Source organism: Toxoplasma gondii, chromosome XI (assembly GCF_000006565.2).
Source record: "Toxoplasma gondii ME49 chromosome XI, whole genome shotgun sequence".
Taxonomy (NCBI): Eukaryota; Apicomplexa; class Conoidasida; order Eucoccidiorida; family Sarcocystidae; genus Toxoplasma; species Toxoplasma gondii.
Window position 1 is genome coordinate 5,321,828 of NC_031479.1, and position 14,594 is coordinate 5,336,421.

The 14,594-nt window shown below is 57.4% G+C and overlaps 1 protein-coding gene across 1 annotated transcript; it reads left to right on the forward strand.

Annotated features, from left to right (window-relative positions):
- Positions 1-545: 545 nt before the first annotated feature.
- Positions 546-12,792, forward strand: TGME49_316470 (hypothetical protein; the record flags this gene model as incomplete). The annotated part of the gene is made up of 4 exons (XM_018782905.1): positions 546-5,814; positions 6,300-6,447; positions 7,471-7,773; positions 8,289-12,792. The coding sequence occupies 4 exons, from the start codon at positions 546-548 to the stop codon at positions 12,790-12,792; spliced, it is 10,224 nt and encodes a 3,407-aa protein (XP_018635289.1).
- Between the last annotated feature and the right edge of the window lie 1,802 nt (positions 12,793-14,594).

The window sequence follows — 14,594 nt, forward strand, 5'->3', positions numbered from 1 at the left end:
AACTGCCATGTTTCGCTATCCCTTACTTCTTTCTGTCGTCTCTTTTCCACCCGGTTGGCTCTGCCCCGAGGCGACACAACAGACCCATTCTTTCCTCTTTCCTCACCTTTCCCGACAACACAGAACAGCACATGCAATCGCGGGTGTTGGTCCGAGCCACGATTTCCAGGGTTGCCAGCGGAGCAGAAACTCCCGCGTCTCACTCTTCCTGCACTTGCTACTCCATTCCATTAACGCGGCTGTTCTGAGCCGAGGCGCATGACAGACAAGTAAGCGCTGGTGCATGCCCTGCGAAGAAACGGCAAAAAGACAACCGATGCCTGTCGCCACAGCGCTTGCAGCGAGTCTTTTATGGGGAAGCGCTGTTTGCAGAGAAGGCGGAATGCAGATAATCCGTCAGCAACACCGCCTTCCCCTTCCCGTTTTGGCTCACTGCGGGCACATGCGCTGTCTCGTTCAGAATACAGTCGTTTTGTCTCTCACACTTATCAGTTGTGTTTCTTGACTAGGGATCCGTCAAGTCCGCTCTCGGCGACGAACGCGCAATGAGGAGCGCGAAGGGGGGGCCCGCGCCGAGCGGGACTTTGTGTTCCTCGTCGATTCCTGCTCCAGTTGCTCCGTTCCTTGCTTCCTGTTCGTCTCGCTTTGCGAAACAACTCACGGACATCTTCCGCCGACTTTCGCTGCCTTTTTCGACGCTTCAAGTGGAGGCGATTCACCGGCTTCTGACACTGGCCCTTGAGAAAGAAAGCCAGGCGTTCCCCGCGCATCTCCAGGCGGCCGTCGCCCTTCTCTTTCACACGCTGCGTCCCCAGCGGCCTGAGGCGCTGTCGCCGGATGCCTGTACACCCCAAGCAGGCAGCGAAGGCGGCGTCGTTGGATCCGGCAGAGCTGCGTACCTCCAGAATGTCGCCTTTCTGCCGTCTCTCGACGCAGCGGTCACACTCGCGGGCCCTACCGCCGTCCCTGTTCTCTCTTCGCTTTCCTCTCAATCTCCTCGGAGCGACGTCCTTTTCAGCGCCTTTCCTCCCCTCGTCAGCTCGGTCCTCGACCCGGGTGTGGCGTGCGCCTCCGTTCCGGCCGGTTTTGCCGCCGTGAGAGCCGCGGCGCTCAGCGCCCTCGTCCAACTCGTAGCTGCGGGCCTCCTTGACCTCCATCGCGTCACGGACGAGATTCTCGCGAGTGCAGCTGCTCTTGAGAGAAACAGGACTGCACTGGCTTCTTCTCCGAAGCCAACCGAGTTTCCCGTTCGTGTGGATTTGACCTCAATTCTCCCCGAAGGTCTTCAAAGACTACTCTTCGCCTCCCTCCTTCAGGAGGCTCTCGCGGGCCGCGTCGGAGCTCCCCGCTTCGCCGGGGCTTCTTCTTCCACGCGTTCTTCTTCTCTCAACGCTGCTTCCTCGTCTCTCTCTCCGAGCCAAGGAGAGACCGAAGGAGAGCTCCAGTGCTCTCTGCCGTCTTGTGTGACTCTTTCAGAGGCCTCTGCTCTTTTATCGAAAACGCTGCAGCGCCTCGCTGCCTTCGATAGCCATGTCGGTCTCTCCATCCTCGAGCCTCTCAGTGACGTTCTCCTCGCCTGCTGCGCCTCCGAGAACGCGGCGCCCACTGCATGCGAAACCGGAGATCTGCCGCTCTTCCCCCTTCCTTCGTCTGACTCTCTCCCCCGATACTCCCACAGTTCCTCACCTGGCAAACAGGCACAGGCCGAGAGAGAAGCTGACGAAGGGAGGCTTGCGGGCTCGAGCTGCATGGCGCACCAAGATGCGCCGGGGAGACAAGGGTACGCAAAATCTGAAGAGAAGGGCATTGTTCGCGCTTGCGACTTCTTTTCTTCATTGCGCTTCTCTCCGAAAACCTTTCGAAGCGACGTTCTCCTACACTTGGTCCTTCCCCTCCTTCGGGACGCCCTGCTCGTCTGTGGAGCTCCCGAGACGCGATCCCGGGCCCTCGCGATCGAGCGGCTCCTGGCGGCCGCTGCGGCGTGTGTCGAGGCCGAGCGCCGAGCGCATTCCTCCGCGGGGGAAGCGAATGCTTTTTCTCAGGCTGTGAAACCTGCGAGGTGCGGAGATCAGAGGACTGGCCTGGGGTTAAACGGAGGCCCCCCCTTTGCCAGGGACGGAGACTCGAAGAAAGGGCAAAATGTAGCGCACGAAGAAGCAGATCGAACGGCTAGCAAGCAGGAAAACGCGAAAGAAGTAGAAGAGGAACCTGTAGGTCTCTTGCTTCGGTTCATCTTTCAAGAACTGCACAACGTTGACCCGCCATCGGGATTCCTCTCTTGCTGGGATGCAGCGCACCGGGTTCTCAAGTTGCGGTGTACGTACACCCCGAGCGACGAGCAGGTTGGGCTCGGCAGCCAACTGGCGTTTGCGCTGCTTCACCGCGCATGCCTCGAGCGCCAGAGTGGACGCGACGCAACTCTGATTCTTCGTCGGTTCGCAAGTTGGATTGAAGAGGAGGGAACGGCGTCGGCGGCGCAGCCGCTCGAGTGTCTTTTCCCGCAGAGAGGAGACGGAAAGTCCCCAGAGAGCGTCGCGCAGCGAGCGCCGTGGGACCCTCTGCAAGGAACAGAGAGTGTCTGGCGCGCGCGGCTACTCGCGTGTTCCGTCGGGTGGCTTCTCTGGCAGTTTCCAAGTGAATCGGAACTCGGGCCGTTGCTGCATGCATGCGCGCATCTTCTCTCGCTTCTCGCCTCGCTCTCTGGAGCCCGAGAGCAAACAGTCAGAGACGGGGACGCTTCCTCGCGTGCACCAACTGCAGGCAGAGGAGGCGGCGCCGGAGTGGACGGCGCTTCGGCGGAGACAGGATACAGTCAAGGGTCTCCTGTTCGCGCGGAGCAACAAGCTTTGTTCTCTTCGCACCTCGTCCTCCTCGTGCCTCTCCTTAGTCTCCAACAGACCTGCCCCCGAGACAGCCCGCACCTGTCGCGCGTCGCATGGCTCGCCGAGGCAGCTGCGTCGGCGAGCCGCGCGTGTCTCCAAGCTGGAGCAGAGGCGCTCAGCAGGTCTTCTGCTCCAGGAGCGAGCCGACGAACAGGCGAGGGCGCGAACTGCGAGAGAGCTGTCGCGACACTCGAAGGATTGCCGGCGCGTCTCGGACGGGCTGCTGGCAGCCACCTCTTGCCCTGGCTCACGGCAGCTCTGTGGCTTTTCCACATCATTGACAGACCTTTGGTCGAACTCACAACGCAATCAGAAACTCTCCGGTCTCCTCTGTCTCTTCACTCGTCTTCTTCGAAGTCTTCGTCTTCTTCTCATTCTTCGTCTTCTTCTCACTCTTCGTCTTCTTCTCATTGTTTGGATTCTCATTGTTTGGATTCTGCTGGTTCGGTCCAAGGTGGAGACTCACAGGCGCACTTGTTTCTGGGTTCCTTTTTTTCCGGGGACGCCTTCTCCAAGGGTCTGTCTCCGCTGGTGTTTGCGCGCGACCACGGCCTCGTCTCTCTTCTTCTCTCTGTTCTCCTGCTGTCGGAGTTTCCCCAACATAGGGCGCATGCATGCAAGGGCCTCCTGGCCACCCTGCAGGCGCAGCCTTTGGAGGCGCAGCGCGCCCTGCCGGTCCTCCACTTCGCCGCCGCGCACCTCCCTCTGCTGCCTCTCCTCGCCTCCCTCAGGGCGCTGTCGCTCGCATCTCTCCCAGCCTCTCAGAGCGAAAACACAGAGCAGCAACAGCAGACAGAGACTCACGAGACAGAGAGACGGAAGGCAGACAGACAGGCGACAGAGAGCGAAGCGAGACAAGGAACGACGCAGCGAAGAACAGTCGTGGAGAGGGCACATCGAGATTGGCGAGGCGAGGGGAGTACGAGGGAGACTCCACAGAGACCTGCAGCGGGCTCTGCGGGCATGGCGGAAGAGAGACAGCCGAGAGGAACGCTGGAGGCTGTGAGGGGGCCATTCGAGAGCGCGAGCATTCTTCTGGAAGAAGAGTCGATCCGTTCTGCGCTGTGCTCCTGTGCAGCTGTCTCCGCTGCCCGGTTCTCCCACTTCCTTGGTGCGGCCGCTCGTGCGTCCTGGGCCTGCGAAGGAAGCGACCAAGGCGGCGTAGAGAGAGGGGAATTGTTTTCAGGCTTCCCCAAGGCGTCTGTAGAGACAGCAGGGCCTGGGGGCAGAGCTGCGGAAGCCGAGAGGCGCATGCATGCGCTGGCGGCTCTGTGGCGAGTGCAGCAAGTGGCAGTCGTTGCTCTGACGGGTCACGTTCTCGCGGCGCTCCCAGCGGACAAGTACCTGGTGCCGCCTGCGTACAGAGCTCTCTTGGATATCTCCGGATACAGCGGATCTCCTCCCGCATCGCATGAGAATTCCTTCTCTTCTGGAATCTCCCCGTCTCGAGTTCTAGAACGGAGCTCCTCGTGTCTCACATGGGCGCCGCTCGACCCCTCTCTCTTCACGCCGGCGCTCCGCGCGTGTCTTCTCCATCCGCTCTTGACTCGACTCTTTGTCGTCGGTGAACTGTCTCCGTCGAAACTGCTCCTTTCTCCCGAGTCGTCTGCCCTGTTCCCTCTCTTCACGTTCTGCTCTGCGCCGCCTGCGCGGACTCCTTCTCGCGCGTCTTCTGCTTTCGCGTCTCTGTCTTCGCTGTCTTCTGCGTGCGAGGAGCCCGCGACTGCAGATGCGGGGCAGCGAGCTGTGAGTCGCGCAATGCTGCTGGCTGTTCAAGACATCACGCGAGGGAGTTCCGGCTTTGCTTGCACCGGAGCCGCGGCGCCTCTCCTTCAGCATGCACTGCCGCAGATCCAGCTAGCTCTCGAGGCCGAGACTGCGGCGATCCGCGCCCAGGCCGTCGACCTCCTTTCGCTGTTTTGTCTTGCGGGCGTGCTCTGTCCGGGCAAAGTGAAGCGAATCCTCGAGAAAAAAAATCTCTTGAATCTCTTTCAACAACCTCCTGAAATCACACGCGCAGTTGCGTGCTTCCTCCGGGCCTACATCGTGTGTCTCCTCCACGCTTCCGCCGATCCGTCTTCTTCTGCCTCTTCTTCGTCCTCCGATGTGAGAGTCGCTTCACTTTCTGGGGAGGAGGAGGCGAAGGTGCTTGAGGTTCTGGGTCTCCTTGAGGAAATCTGTCAGCTGGGTGCATGCGCGCGGGCGCGGAGTGTCTCTTTTCTGGGAGCGAGCCTCGTTGTGCCTGCTTTGTACGACGCAGAAGGCCAACCTGTCGCCGTTCCTGCGCGAGAGGAAGCGCCGCTTTCAGCTTCGTCTTCGCGCTTCTCGGAGCAGAAAGTGGAGACCCCTGGCGGCGCGTCCGTCCCCCTCGAGAGGTGGCGCCCTTCCCCTCCGCAGGCGCTGGCGGCGAGCACTCCCTGCTTCACTCAGCGAGGTCGCCAGACGGAGAAGCAGACGACTGGGCTTCCACTGGAAGCTTCGCTCTCGACTTGTCGCTTCCTCACGCCGTCCGGCCTCGCGTCGCTTTTGCTCCTCCCGCTTTCGCTCGCCTCAGTGCGCGGGGCGGCTCTCGCCCTGGCCGCGGCGATGCAAAAGGAACGAGGCCTCTTGGGTCGACGCCGAGCGGAGGGTGCTACGCACGCAAGCGGGAGAAGTCGGTGCATGCTGAGAATTCTGCGCATGCTCCACGAGAAACGCGAAAGAGCCGCGGCGAGAGGCAGCAGACCCTCGCCATCGACCGCCGACAGGGCCGGAGGCGGCATCATCCAGGGCGAGGAAGTTGTCAGAGGGGACGGGAAGAGAAGAGAAGCGAGCGGCGACTGCGGCGAGGAAGAACGAGGAGACAGAGGCGGAGCAGGAAATGTGGACGGGGAGAACGCAATCATTTCCATGGTTCTTCTCGAAGAACACAAAACCGATCCACGGAAAAAAGGTCAGAAGAAAATGCTTTCTCTTTCTTCTTTCTCTTTCGTCTCCTCCCTCTTCTTCTCCACCTTTTTGTACTTCTTTCTTCGTCGCCATCATTTTCTCCTCTTCTCATCACTTGGTACACTCATTGTGTAGTCATCTATCACAGGTTCTAACGTCCTGTCTTCTGTAGATTGCATCCCCTTCTCTCCTTTTGCGGCTTTCGCACCCGCACAGACGCCGAAGCCGTAGGCAGCTGGACGTCATTTTCAGACTTTGCGGTGCTTCCTTCGTTGTTGGTTTCCGGTTTTTTAATTTTTTTAGGAGTTGTATTTTCGAGCACTCACATATATTTATTTTTATACACCCCGAACTGGTTTCCTCCCGCATCGACTTTAGAAAAGTGGAGACGTAGCGTCTTCGCTTCTTCCACCCGGCGATCGTGCGTCGTCTCCTTCCGGTCTGCGCTAACACAAGAGACCTTTGAGTTTTCTATGTGAAATGTTGCAGGTTCCGGAGCTGCGACAGAAAGGCTCTTGGCCGATCGCCAGCGCGCCGCTTTCCTCGCTCAGATCAAAGCCGCCGCCTCAACCAGTCGCCTCCAACACCCTCTCCTTCTTCCGCTCTTCCCGCGACTCTGGCGGGAACTCTTGATCGAGTGAGAATCTTTGTTCTCTTTCCTCACGTTGAATTGGATGCCACCGAGACTCATTGTCCCCTGTTCTACATCTCTAAATCGCACAGCGCCGTTTCTTCCTGTGCAAGTCCTCTCCATCGGAGACCGAGAATGGCCTGTGGTTCCCGTTCCACGTGTGAACATCACACAGCTCTAGGGGTCTCTGTTTCTTCTTTCGCAGCTCTAGTTCTGCGAGCGATAAGACGTTTCGCTTTTCCTCGAATGACCCAGACTCCGCAGAACTTGCGGAGCGCTCTGGACTATCTGCATTATTGTTGATACGCATTGTACTGCAGCAGCTCCACGCATCACAAGCGAGTCCAGATTTTGCGTGGAATTGGAGGAACGTGTCCTGCATGAAGTCGCCGCAATTTCGTCGTAAAGGATACCCTCATCATAAACGGTCGCAGCAGTAGCGGTTAAAGACGACAGCACTTTCGTATGATGTAATTGAATGTCGAGAGGCCTCTTGGAGACAGTTAACAAAGTACGAGCTCCAGGGGACACAGCGGAGGCGGGACAAATCCGTGAACGAAATGCATGCAAAAACGTTTTGATGGCAACGACTCGCTTTTGCCTTGGAGGCGACTTGTTGGCAGCTAGCCAGCGTGAGAGCCTTGCAGCAGGTTTCTCCAGCTGTTCGTTGCCCGCAATCTGGTCTCGTCTGTCAAACTATTTGTGCACAAGTCTGTCTTCTTGTTTTCTTCTGTCTCTGTGTACAAGCATGTATATAGGCTGTATGTGAATATCTCCCAGTCTGTGTGTGTCGCTCGGGCTCATCCTCTCTACGCTAGTGCATATGCGTCTCTGTCTCTATCAATGCGTAGGTTTATCAGGAATGCTGTAGACACGTTCTGCTCTGATTTATGTAACTGGGGGTACAGCTGTTTCGTATCGACTGGTCGTTCATGTTCCGATCGTTTTAGCATCTCTGCACGTTCGGCTCCTTTTCAACCCTCCTCATTTGCCCTTCGTCGTCGCTCCTGTTGTCTGTGCTTTTCTCAGATACATGGAGTCTCTTCCGAGCAGCGAGAGTCGGTTGATGTTTTCGCGCGACGGTCGGCTGTCGGGCGGGAAGAATCGCACATGCACGCGAGAGCTTGAGAGTCTTTTTGAAGCGATAGCACCTTGTCTTCTGAATTCTTCTTCGAGGTTGACTCAGCAACGGCCTCCTCAGTTCGCCGCCTTCTCCTCCTTTCTCGCTTCCCTCGCGCTCGTCCACCCCGCCTTGGCGCCGCGAGCTGTACAGACACTCCAGCGGTGTCTCTTCGTCGACGCCGTCGGAGACACCCGAGAGACGCCTGACTGGTGAGTCCTCAGAGGTAGCAGCGGCCTTCAAGGCCTTCGCACCCGCCCTTGTTAGCAACACAGAAACCAAACGAAAAGAAAACCGAAGCAAACAAACCATAGCGAGAATGACAATCTAACAGATAACCCCGGTGGGGATTGCCGAGTGCATTAGAGTTCTCGTCCTCGCGAATGCGGTTGCGAAAACGTATCGTTCTTGGACGCCTCTGAACGCGCTACCTGCAGACGCATACACATTCATACGTGCTGTTATCTAGGTGGATTCTTTCATCCGAATACTCACAAATCCATGTGTGTGGGCAGAGATATGCTGCACAATATCACTCAGGTATACCTATATATATATATATATATATATATGTTTTTATTGTATTGGATATATATATATATATATATATATGTACAGGCAGTATATGCGCACGCACGCGCATTGGTCGTTTGCTGTGTGATGAAGGTTCACTTTGGAGACCTGCGAGCTGTTCTTTTTCTTGTTTTTTGCGTTGTGCAACTTTTAGGATTGTCTCGGGGTGTCTGTTGGCGCTCTCAAGTCTCCACGGGGCGTCGATAACGGTCCCAGATTTTTTCCCGATGTGCTGCTTCCTTCTTCGCGAGTCGTCCTCCGCGGCGACCCAAGGCACTGTGTTCGTTGCCGCAGCTGCGGATGCGCGGGCGCACCCGACAGACAAGGCTGAGCTTCTTCGGCTCCTTCAGCTGTACGTACACCTGGGGCGTCACGCGAGCTGCGCAGAGGGCGAGGCCGCGGCGCGGCGGCGGATCCGCGCGTTGAAGGCGGAGGCGCGACGAAGGGATGGAGACGCGGAAGAAGAGCCAGACGGTGGCGAGGCCGGCGAGGAAATGAGTTCGTCGGCAAACCCGAATTTGCATGCAGTGGCTTCAGAGGGCGTGTCGCAGAACGCTCTCGAGGAACTCGAAGACGCTCTCTGGAGTCTTCCGTTGGAGACGCTTCCTCTCGGCTGGTTCCTGGGCCTCGCTTCTGTGGCCCGCCTTCTCCACGAGAATGTGCCTGACCCAACAGTCTTCTTTTCCTTTTTCCACCATACCACGCTGAGGCTGGAAGCTGCTTTCTTTGGTTGCCATAAGCACAGGGCAGGACTCCAGAAGAACAAAGGAGAGAATCCCTCACCCCTCACGACTTCTTCCTTTTCTTCCTTCTCGTCCTCTGCGTCCTCGCGTGACGCGCCAGTCTCTCTCGCGCTGCTGCCTCTCTCAACGCTGGTGCCTGCGTTGCTCGAGAGCGGCGTTTTGAGTCTTCGACGAGTCTGCGACTTCCTCTCTTCTCTCGCTTCGTTCCTCGCGTCGGCCTCCGATGCCGTCTCCGCCGTCTGTTGGTTCGCGGTCGCCCACCTTGTCTGGTCTCTCTCAGGCTTCTTGGCTCGCCACATGCGCACATCCTCCCCCGTCTCTTCGCGGTCGTCTTCTCTCCGTGGCGAACAAAACGCGGGTTCGTCTTCTAGAATGTGCGAAGCCTTGCTTCGACTCCACGACTTGCTTGTCGCCTGGCTCGCCTCCTCGAGCTCCGTGGCGGACCGCGGCGCCCGTGCACTCGCCGTCGCCGCTCTCGCGGGGGTACATACGCCGCTCGGCAGCCCGGGAAAGAGTGGACAGCCGTGTACCTTTGCAGAGGACCTCGCGTCTGCGGACGGGCGGCCGTTTCACGCAGTTGGGATGTTCCTCCGACGACTGCATGCGCGGCTGCAGAGAGAGGCAGGGGAGGCGACCGAGAAGACACACCCGCACTCTGCGTCGCAAGACCCCTCTGCGCCGCCAGGCGCAGACTCATCTTCTCGAGTTCTGACTGAGGACGAGGCATACAACTCGACAGAAGACGCGACAGAGGACGCCGCAGACGACGGCTGGGGCGAGAGAGGAGAGGAAGGCATTCCGTCTGCAATCGCGCAGTTCCTCGAGCAGCTCGAGGCGTCTGCTGCACCGCTCGTGAGACTCCAAAGCGGCGTCCAAGCGACTCCGCGCACCGCAGATCCCGAAGGCACCTTCGTGCTCTGTCAGCTGTATGTACAGCTGAGGGCGTCGGCGCGAGGTGGCGTGCATGGGAGGGCGCACCAGGTGCTGCCAGAACAGTCTCTCCTGCGGTTTGCCGTCGACGAGGTTCTCCGGGCGGCCCGCGCCTCGTGTCTTCCGCGCTTCCTTCCTGCCCGACAGGCTTCGAGGCCCTCCTCGAGTTCGGAAGTCGCTGAATGTACTGTACAACCCTTCGCGTTTGCGTTTCCTTCGTTTCCTTCTTCGGATTCGTCTTCCGCGTCTTCTGCTTTTCCTCTGGCTTCGTCGGCGGCTGTGTGCCCACCACAAACGCGGACCGACTACCTGCAGCTCGCGCACCTCGTGGCGCTCTTGGAGGCCTTGGCGGCCGTTCGCCCGTCGCTCCCCGACCTCGGACTGCATGCGCCGCTGGACCGACTCTGGTGGCTGGCAGCCGCACGCCTGGAGGAGCTGTTGAAGCCCCGAGAGGTCGAAAAGAAGACGAGGGAAGCTCGGCAGTCGCGGCGTCCAGGACAGCGCTGCACAGACGCCTCATGCAGAGATGAAAGAAACACTCGTAGAGGAGACGAAGAACTCGAAGAGGAGACAGAAAGGGTAGAGAGGCTTGAGAAGGCAGAGGGTCGCGGGAGATCGGAGGATGCGTCCGGAGATGATAGACGCGATGAAGAGGAGGTCGAGGCACTCTGGGGGCTGCAGATTGCCCTCTTGCGCGTTTGCGGTGCGCACGCATGTAACGCGCCGCTGCTTGCGCAGGTTAGCTGCTCGTGGGCTTATGCAATGTTCTTCGCGGAGAACGCAGGCGAGGAAAAGAGAGGCCAGAGAGAGGATCGAGAAAGAAAGATTCCGGGAGAACAACCGCGAGACGCCGACAAACAAGACGCTCGACCCTCCAGTCTCTGTCTTAACCCCGAAGCCCCAAGCGCCGTTCGGAATCTCGCGAGAACACACACACCTTCTCCACCTTGTTCTTCGTCTTTGGCTTCCTCACTGCACAGGAAGGCTCCTATGTCTCGAGCTGTCAAATTTGTCTTCCTCGCGGAGTTGCCTTCGCTTCTGGAGGCGCTGCCGAGAAGCGAGGCGGTTTCTCTTCTCGCCCACATTTTCACGCGCGGGCTCGAAGGCCCCCAGCGGGCCCCGAAGCTGTGGTGCGCGGCTCTCTTCGCCCTGAAGCGCGTCCTGCTCGCGTTTTTGGACTGTCGTGACGCCGCGGCCGTCGCGGGCGGGGGAAGCAGCGACAGAGTCGCCCTCTCAGGCTTTCTCGCAGAAGAGGAACAAGACGAAAGCCTTCGGCAAATTGAACAGCTTCTCGGGCAGTGGCTTCTGCCTCGCCTTTCGCTCGACCCGGTCCTCGCGCAACCTGCCGGAAACGCGGCAGCTCCATGCAGTGTACCTACACCCGAAGCCACGAAGTGTGGCGCCGTCGGGAGGCGGGGGATGGTCCCCTTTCCCGTCCTGGCGCACTTGGCCGAGGCGCTCGAGGTTCTCCTCGTGGCGAAGAAGACGCGTAGAAAGAAGGGAAAGTCTGAGGTGAACGACGCGCAAAGCCCCTTCCACGCAGACTGCATCGAGGGCGTCTCTCACCTCCCTGTCCTCGTTCTCGGATACCTCATCCTCAAACGCGTCCTGCCTACTAGCCACCTGCATCGACTGCGAGACCAACTTCTTCTCCCTCCACAACATCTTTCGCCTCTTTCCTCTGCAGCTTCTCCTGTGTCGCCTTCTTCTGGGGAGAGAGGGGAAGCAGCTTCCGGCTTCGCGAGTCTCGAGACCGAGGAGCTCTCTCTGCCGTGTCGTCGTGACTTCGTCGACCGCGAGCTGGTTTCCTTTGCCTTCATTGCAGCTTCTCTGCCCTGGCCCGAACAGCTCGAAATCCTCCACGGCGTCGTCTGCAGCGTCAGTGTCCACCGGGTGTCTGTACAGCGCGTCGTGCACCTGCTCGTCGCTTTCGCGCTTTTCGCGACAGCCCCACACCTGGCCGTTCTGCTACTTGACCCAGTTCTCGACGGCGTTTGCGAGAAAGAAAAAGGGAAAGAAGGCGCGAGGACGTTTGAAGAAGCTGCGAAGAGAAGCCGCTTTCCCGTCACGGGTGACGGGGCCGACGAAGAAATCTCGCGAGAAACGAAACTGCGAGAACCGGAGTGTCTGTACACCTCCGATGCGGGAATTCGATGGCTAATGGACCAACAGAGAGCTGAGAGAGTGACTGAAGAGACGCGCTCACGACAGCGCTCTTCTTCCTCACGTTTTGTCTCCTCTTCTTCGTCTTCTTCTTCGTTTCCTGGCGCCTTTCTAGACTCGTGTCTTGGGTGGGAAGAGGAGGAAAGTGTGAATCTTCAGTTAGCAGTTTCTCCAGAAGAGAGCGGCCTTTTTCCGTCTGTCCTTCAAATTATTCCTCGCGCGTTTCTCGGCATCCGGAGTTTCTTCTCGTTCCACTTCTCCCCGAACCTTCCGCACTGGCAGTCGCTGCTTCTGCATGCGCCCAGTCAGCGTCCTTCTCTCTTACCACCGTCGCTCTGTGCCCTCGCCCTTCCCCCAGCGACGGCCCTCGCCCTCTCGTATGGCCAGCAAGATGCGGCGCTCCTCCTCAAACGAAGAGAAAAACTCTTTCTTCGCATTCACCTCCCTTCTTCTCTTCTTTTTTCTCTCTCTCCCTCTCTCACACCGGACCTCAAATCCTTCTCTTCTTCTCATTATCCGTTCTCGCCTCCTTCGCCTTCTTCTGTGAGTGGAGAGTTGCGCGCGAGCTCGAGTCTGGAGTCTCTTTTCCGTCTCGCTGCTCCGTTCGCGTTGAGGGAATTGCGAATGCTGCTTGTGAAGTCCGCGCGTCTTCAGAAAGAATTAAGTCTCCCGAGTGCGCAGGAACTCGGTTTGGAGAGAAAAGATCTCGGACGCCGCTTTCCTCAGAAGGCCGAGAAAACTTCGGTTGACGTCCTGTGGCTGCTGAGGTGCTTTGATGATCTCCTCGCCTCTCCCTCTGTGTCTCGTCTCGTTCAGCTGTAATGCTGTTTCTACAGGCCCCGCAATCTTGTATTTGTTTTTCCCTCGGTTAGGATCCTCCGGCGATCCTAGGCGACCACGAGAGCTGACGCCTGCGCTCGGGTGCGTTCTCCTCTTCACCTTGGGAGACACTTTTAGACTTCCGTACTTCTGCACATTTGTGCCTGTGTACAATTGTCAATTGTGAAAACGAACAAGCTTTTCGCATGCAGTCTTTTGCTTTTTCGGTAAAGGTGTGTTTGAGGGAGCTGCGGGAAACGCAGGCCAGAACGAGAAGCGAATGCTCGTGGCGCTGAGGATGTCGGCTCTTTTCGAGAAAGTGCTTTCTCAGCGAGGAAGGTACAGAAGACCGCACGAATCAGAATCATCGGCACCGAGACATCACGCATGCAACAGAATTCAGGAACAAATGAGCTGGTCTCGAGAGTCGGCACACTGAGCGCGAAGCATGTCCGCTAGCTCCCTTTCGTCTGTTCTCGTTCTCTTTTCTCTGCTGTAGAACACGTTAAAGAATACGCACAGGAAACACTAACAGGAGAAAACGAAGGTAAATCAGAAATATATGGAAGCAGCTTTTGAGAGTTGGTCGCATCTTCCACTGTGCATCTACGGTGTACGTACAGATCTGGCGCCTACATGCAGAGCCGTTTTTTCCTGTTGTCCCACACCTGCTCGCATTTTCCCTCTTTTCGCATTCAAGTGCCTTTCCTTGATCCATTGTTTCGGCTGTCTCATCGGGGTTTGGGTTTCCCGCCCTTCATTGCGAGTTTAACGCATTCGACTTTGTGTAAACAAACGAGGTGACTCTGTCAGACACGTCAGGCATAGAGAGTATGCGGACCAACGGAAAGGCACTCGCGCGAGAATATCCAGCCAACCCCTTAGTACGCGACACTCGCCTCCTGTGCAACTCTCTCCATGGCAAGCACAGCAGCTTTCAGTGGCTGTCTAAATCAAACGGGAGTAGCCACCCGTTCTCCCTTGGCCTGGGGAGAGACAACGACGCCTGCAAGCGCCACACAGGCGTTTCCGAGGTCTCTAGCAGAAGAAGCCTCCTTTTGCTCTTCGTTTCAGTTCTTCTCCATGCTTGTGTTCCGCAAGGACTCGAAACAGCACCGATGTGTGTATGGTCCTCCGTTCATCTACATGTATGCGTTTATGTATATATGTATGCATATACGAAACTGCGAGAGGCTCCACTTTTTCGGCACCCGCATTTCTTCGCGTATCGTGCTGGCTTGATGGAAAAGACGGAGAGTTTTTATTAAAGCGTTTTTTTACGTTTTACTTGGAAGTAAATAGACGGATTTGGCAGTACAGAGTTGGGAGCTCCTATTCCAGGTGTGTCCGTGGGGCTTTGCTGAAGACGTCACTTCCTTTCCTATGATTCCGAAGAGCGTTTGTGAAACAAATTCGTTAGTCCCTTCACAACTGTGTAGAAAAGCGTCTTTCAAACACAGTCCATCGAGTTCGAATCGACTCCGAGGTGGCCTACCTGCCCGCGTCTTACCCCGAGAGCGACTGTCGAAATGGCCTTAGAGGAAAGTGTTGAATCGAATCCTTTCTGAAAGAAGAGACTCTCTCGCCAGCGTTCCCTCGTCTCTCCACGTCGTCCTCATTAAAAATATACATGCAGGAGGACGATGGGGTAGAGTCACCCGTATACCGTAAGATGTTTCTTATCAGTGACGAATGTTGAAAAGCGTCTATCAAATTTGAGGAGATCGATGTTCTTGCAAGTCCGTCTGTGAACTTGTGGTACTATCACACTCGGAACGAAACTTGTCCTGTCAACCGGTTCGCAA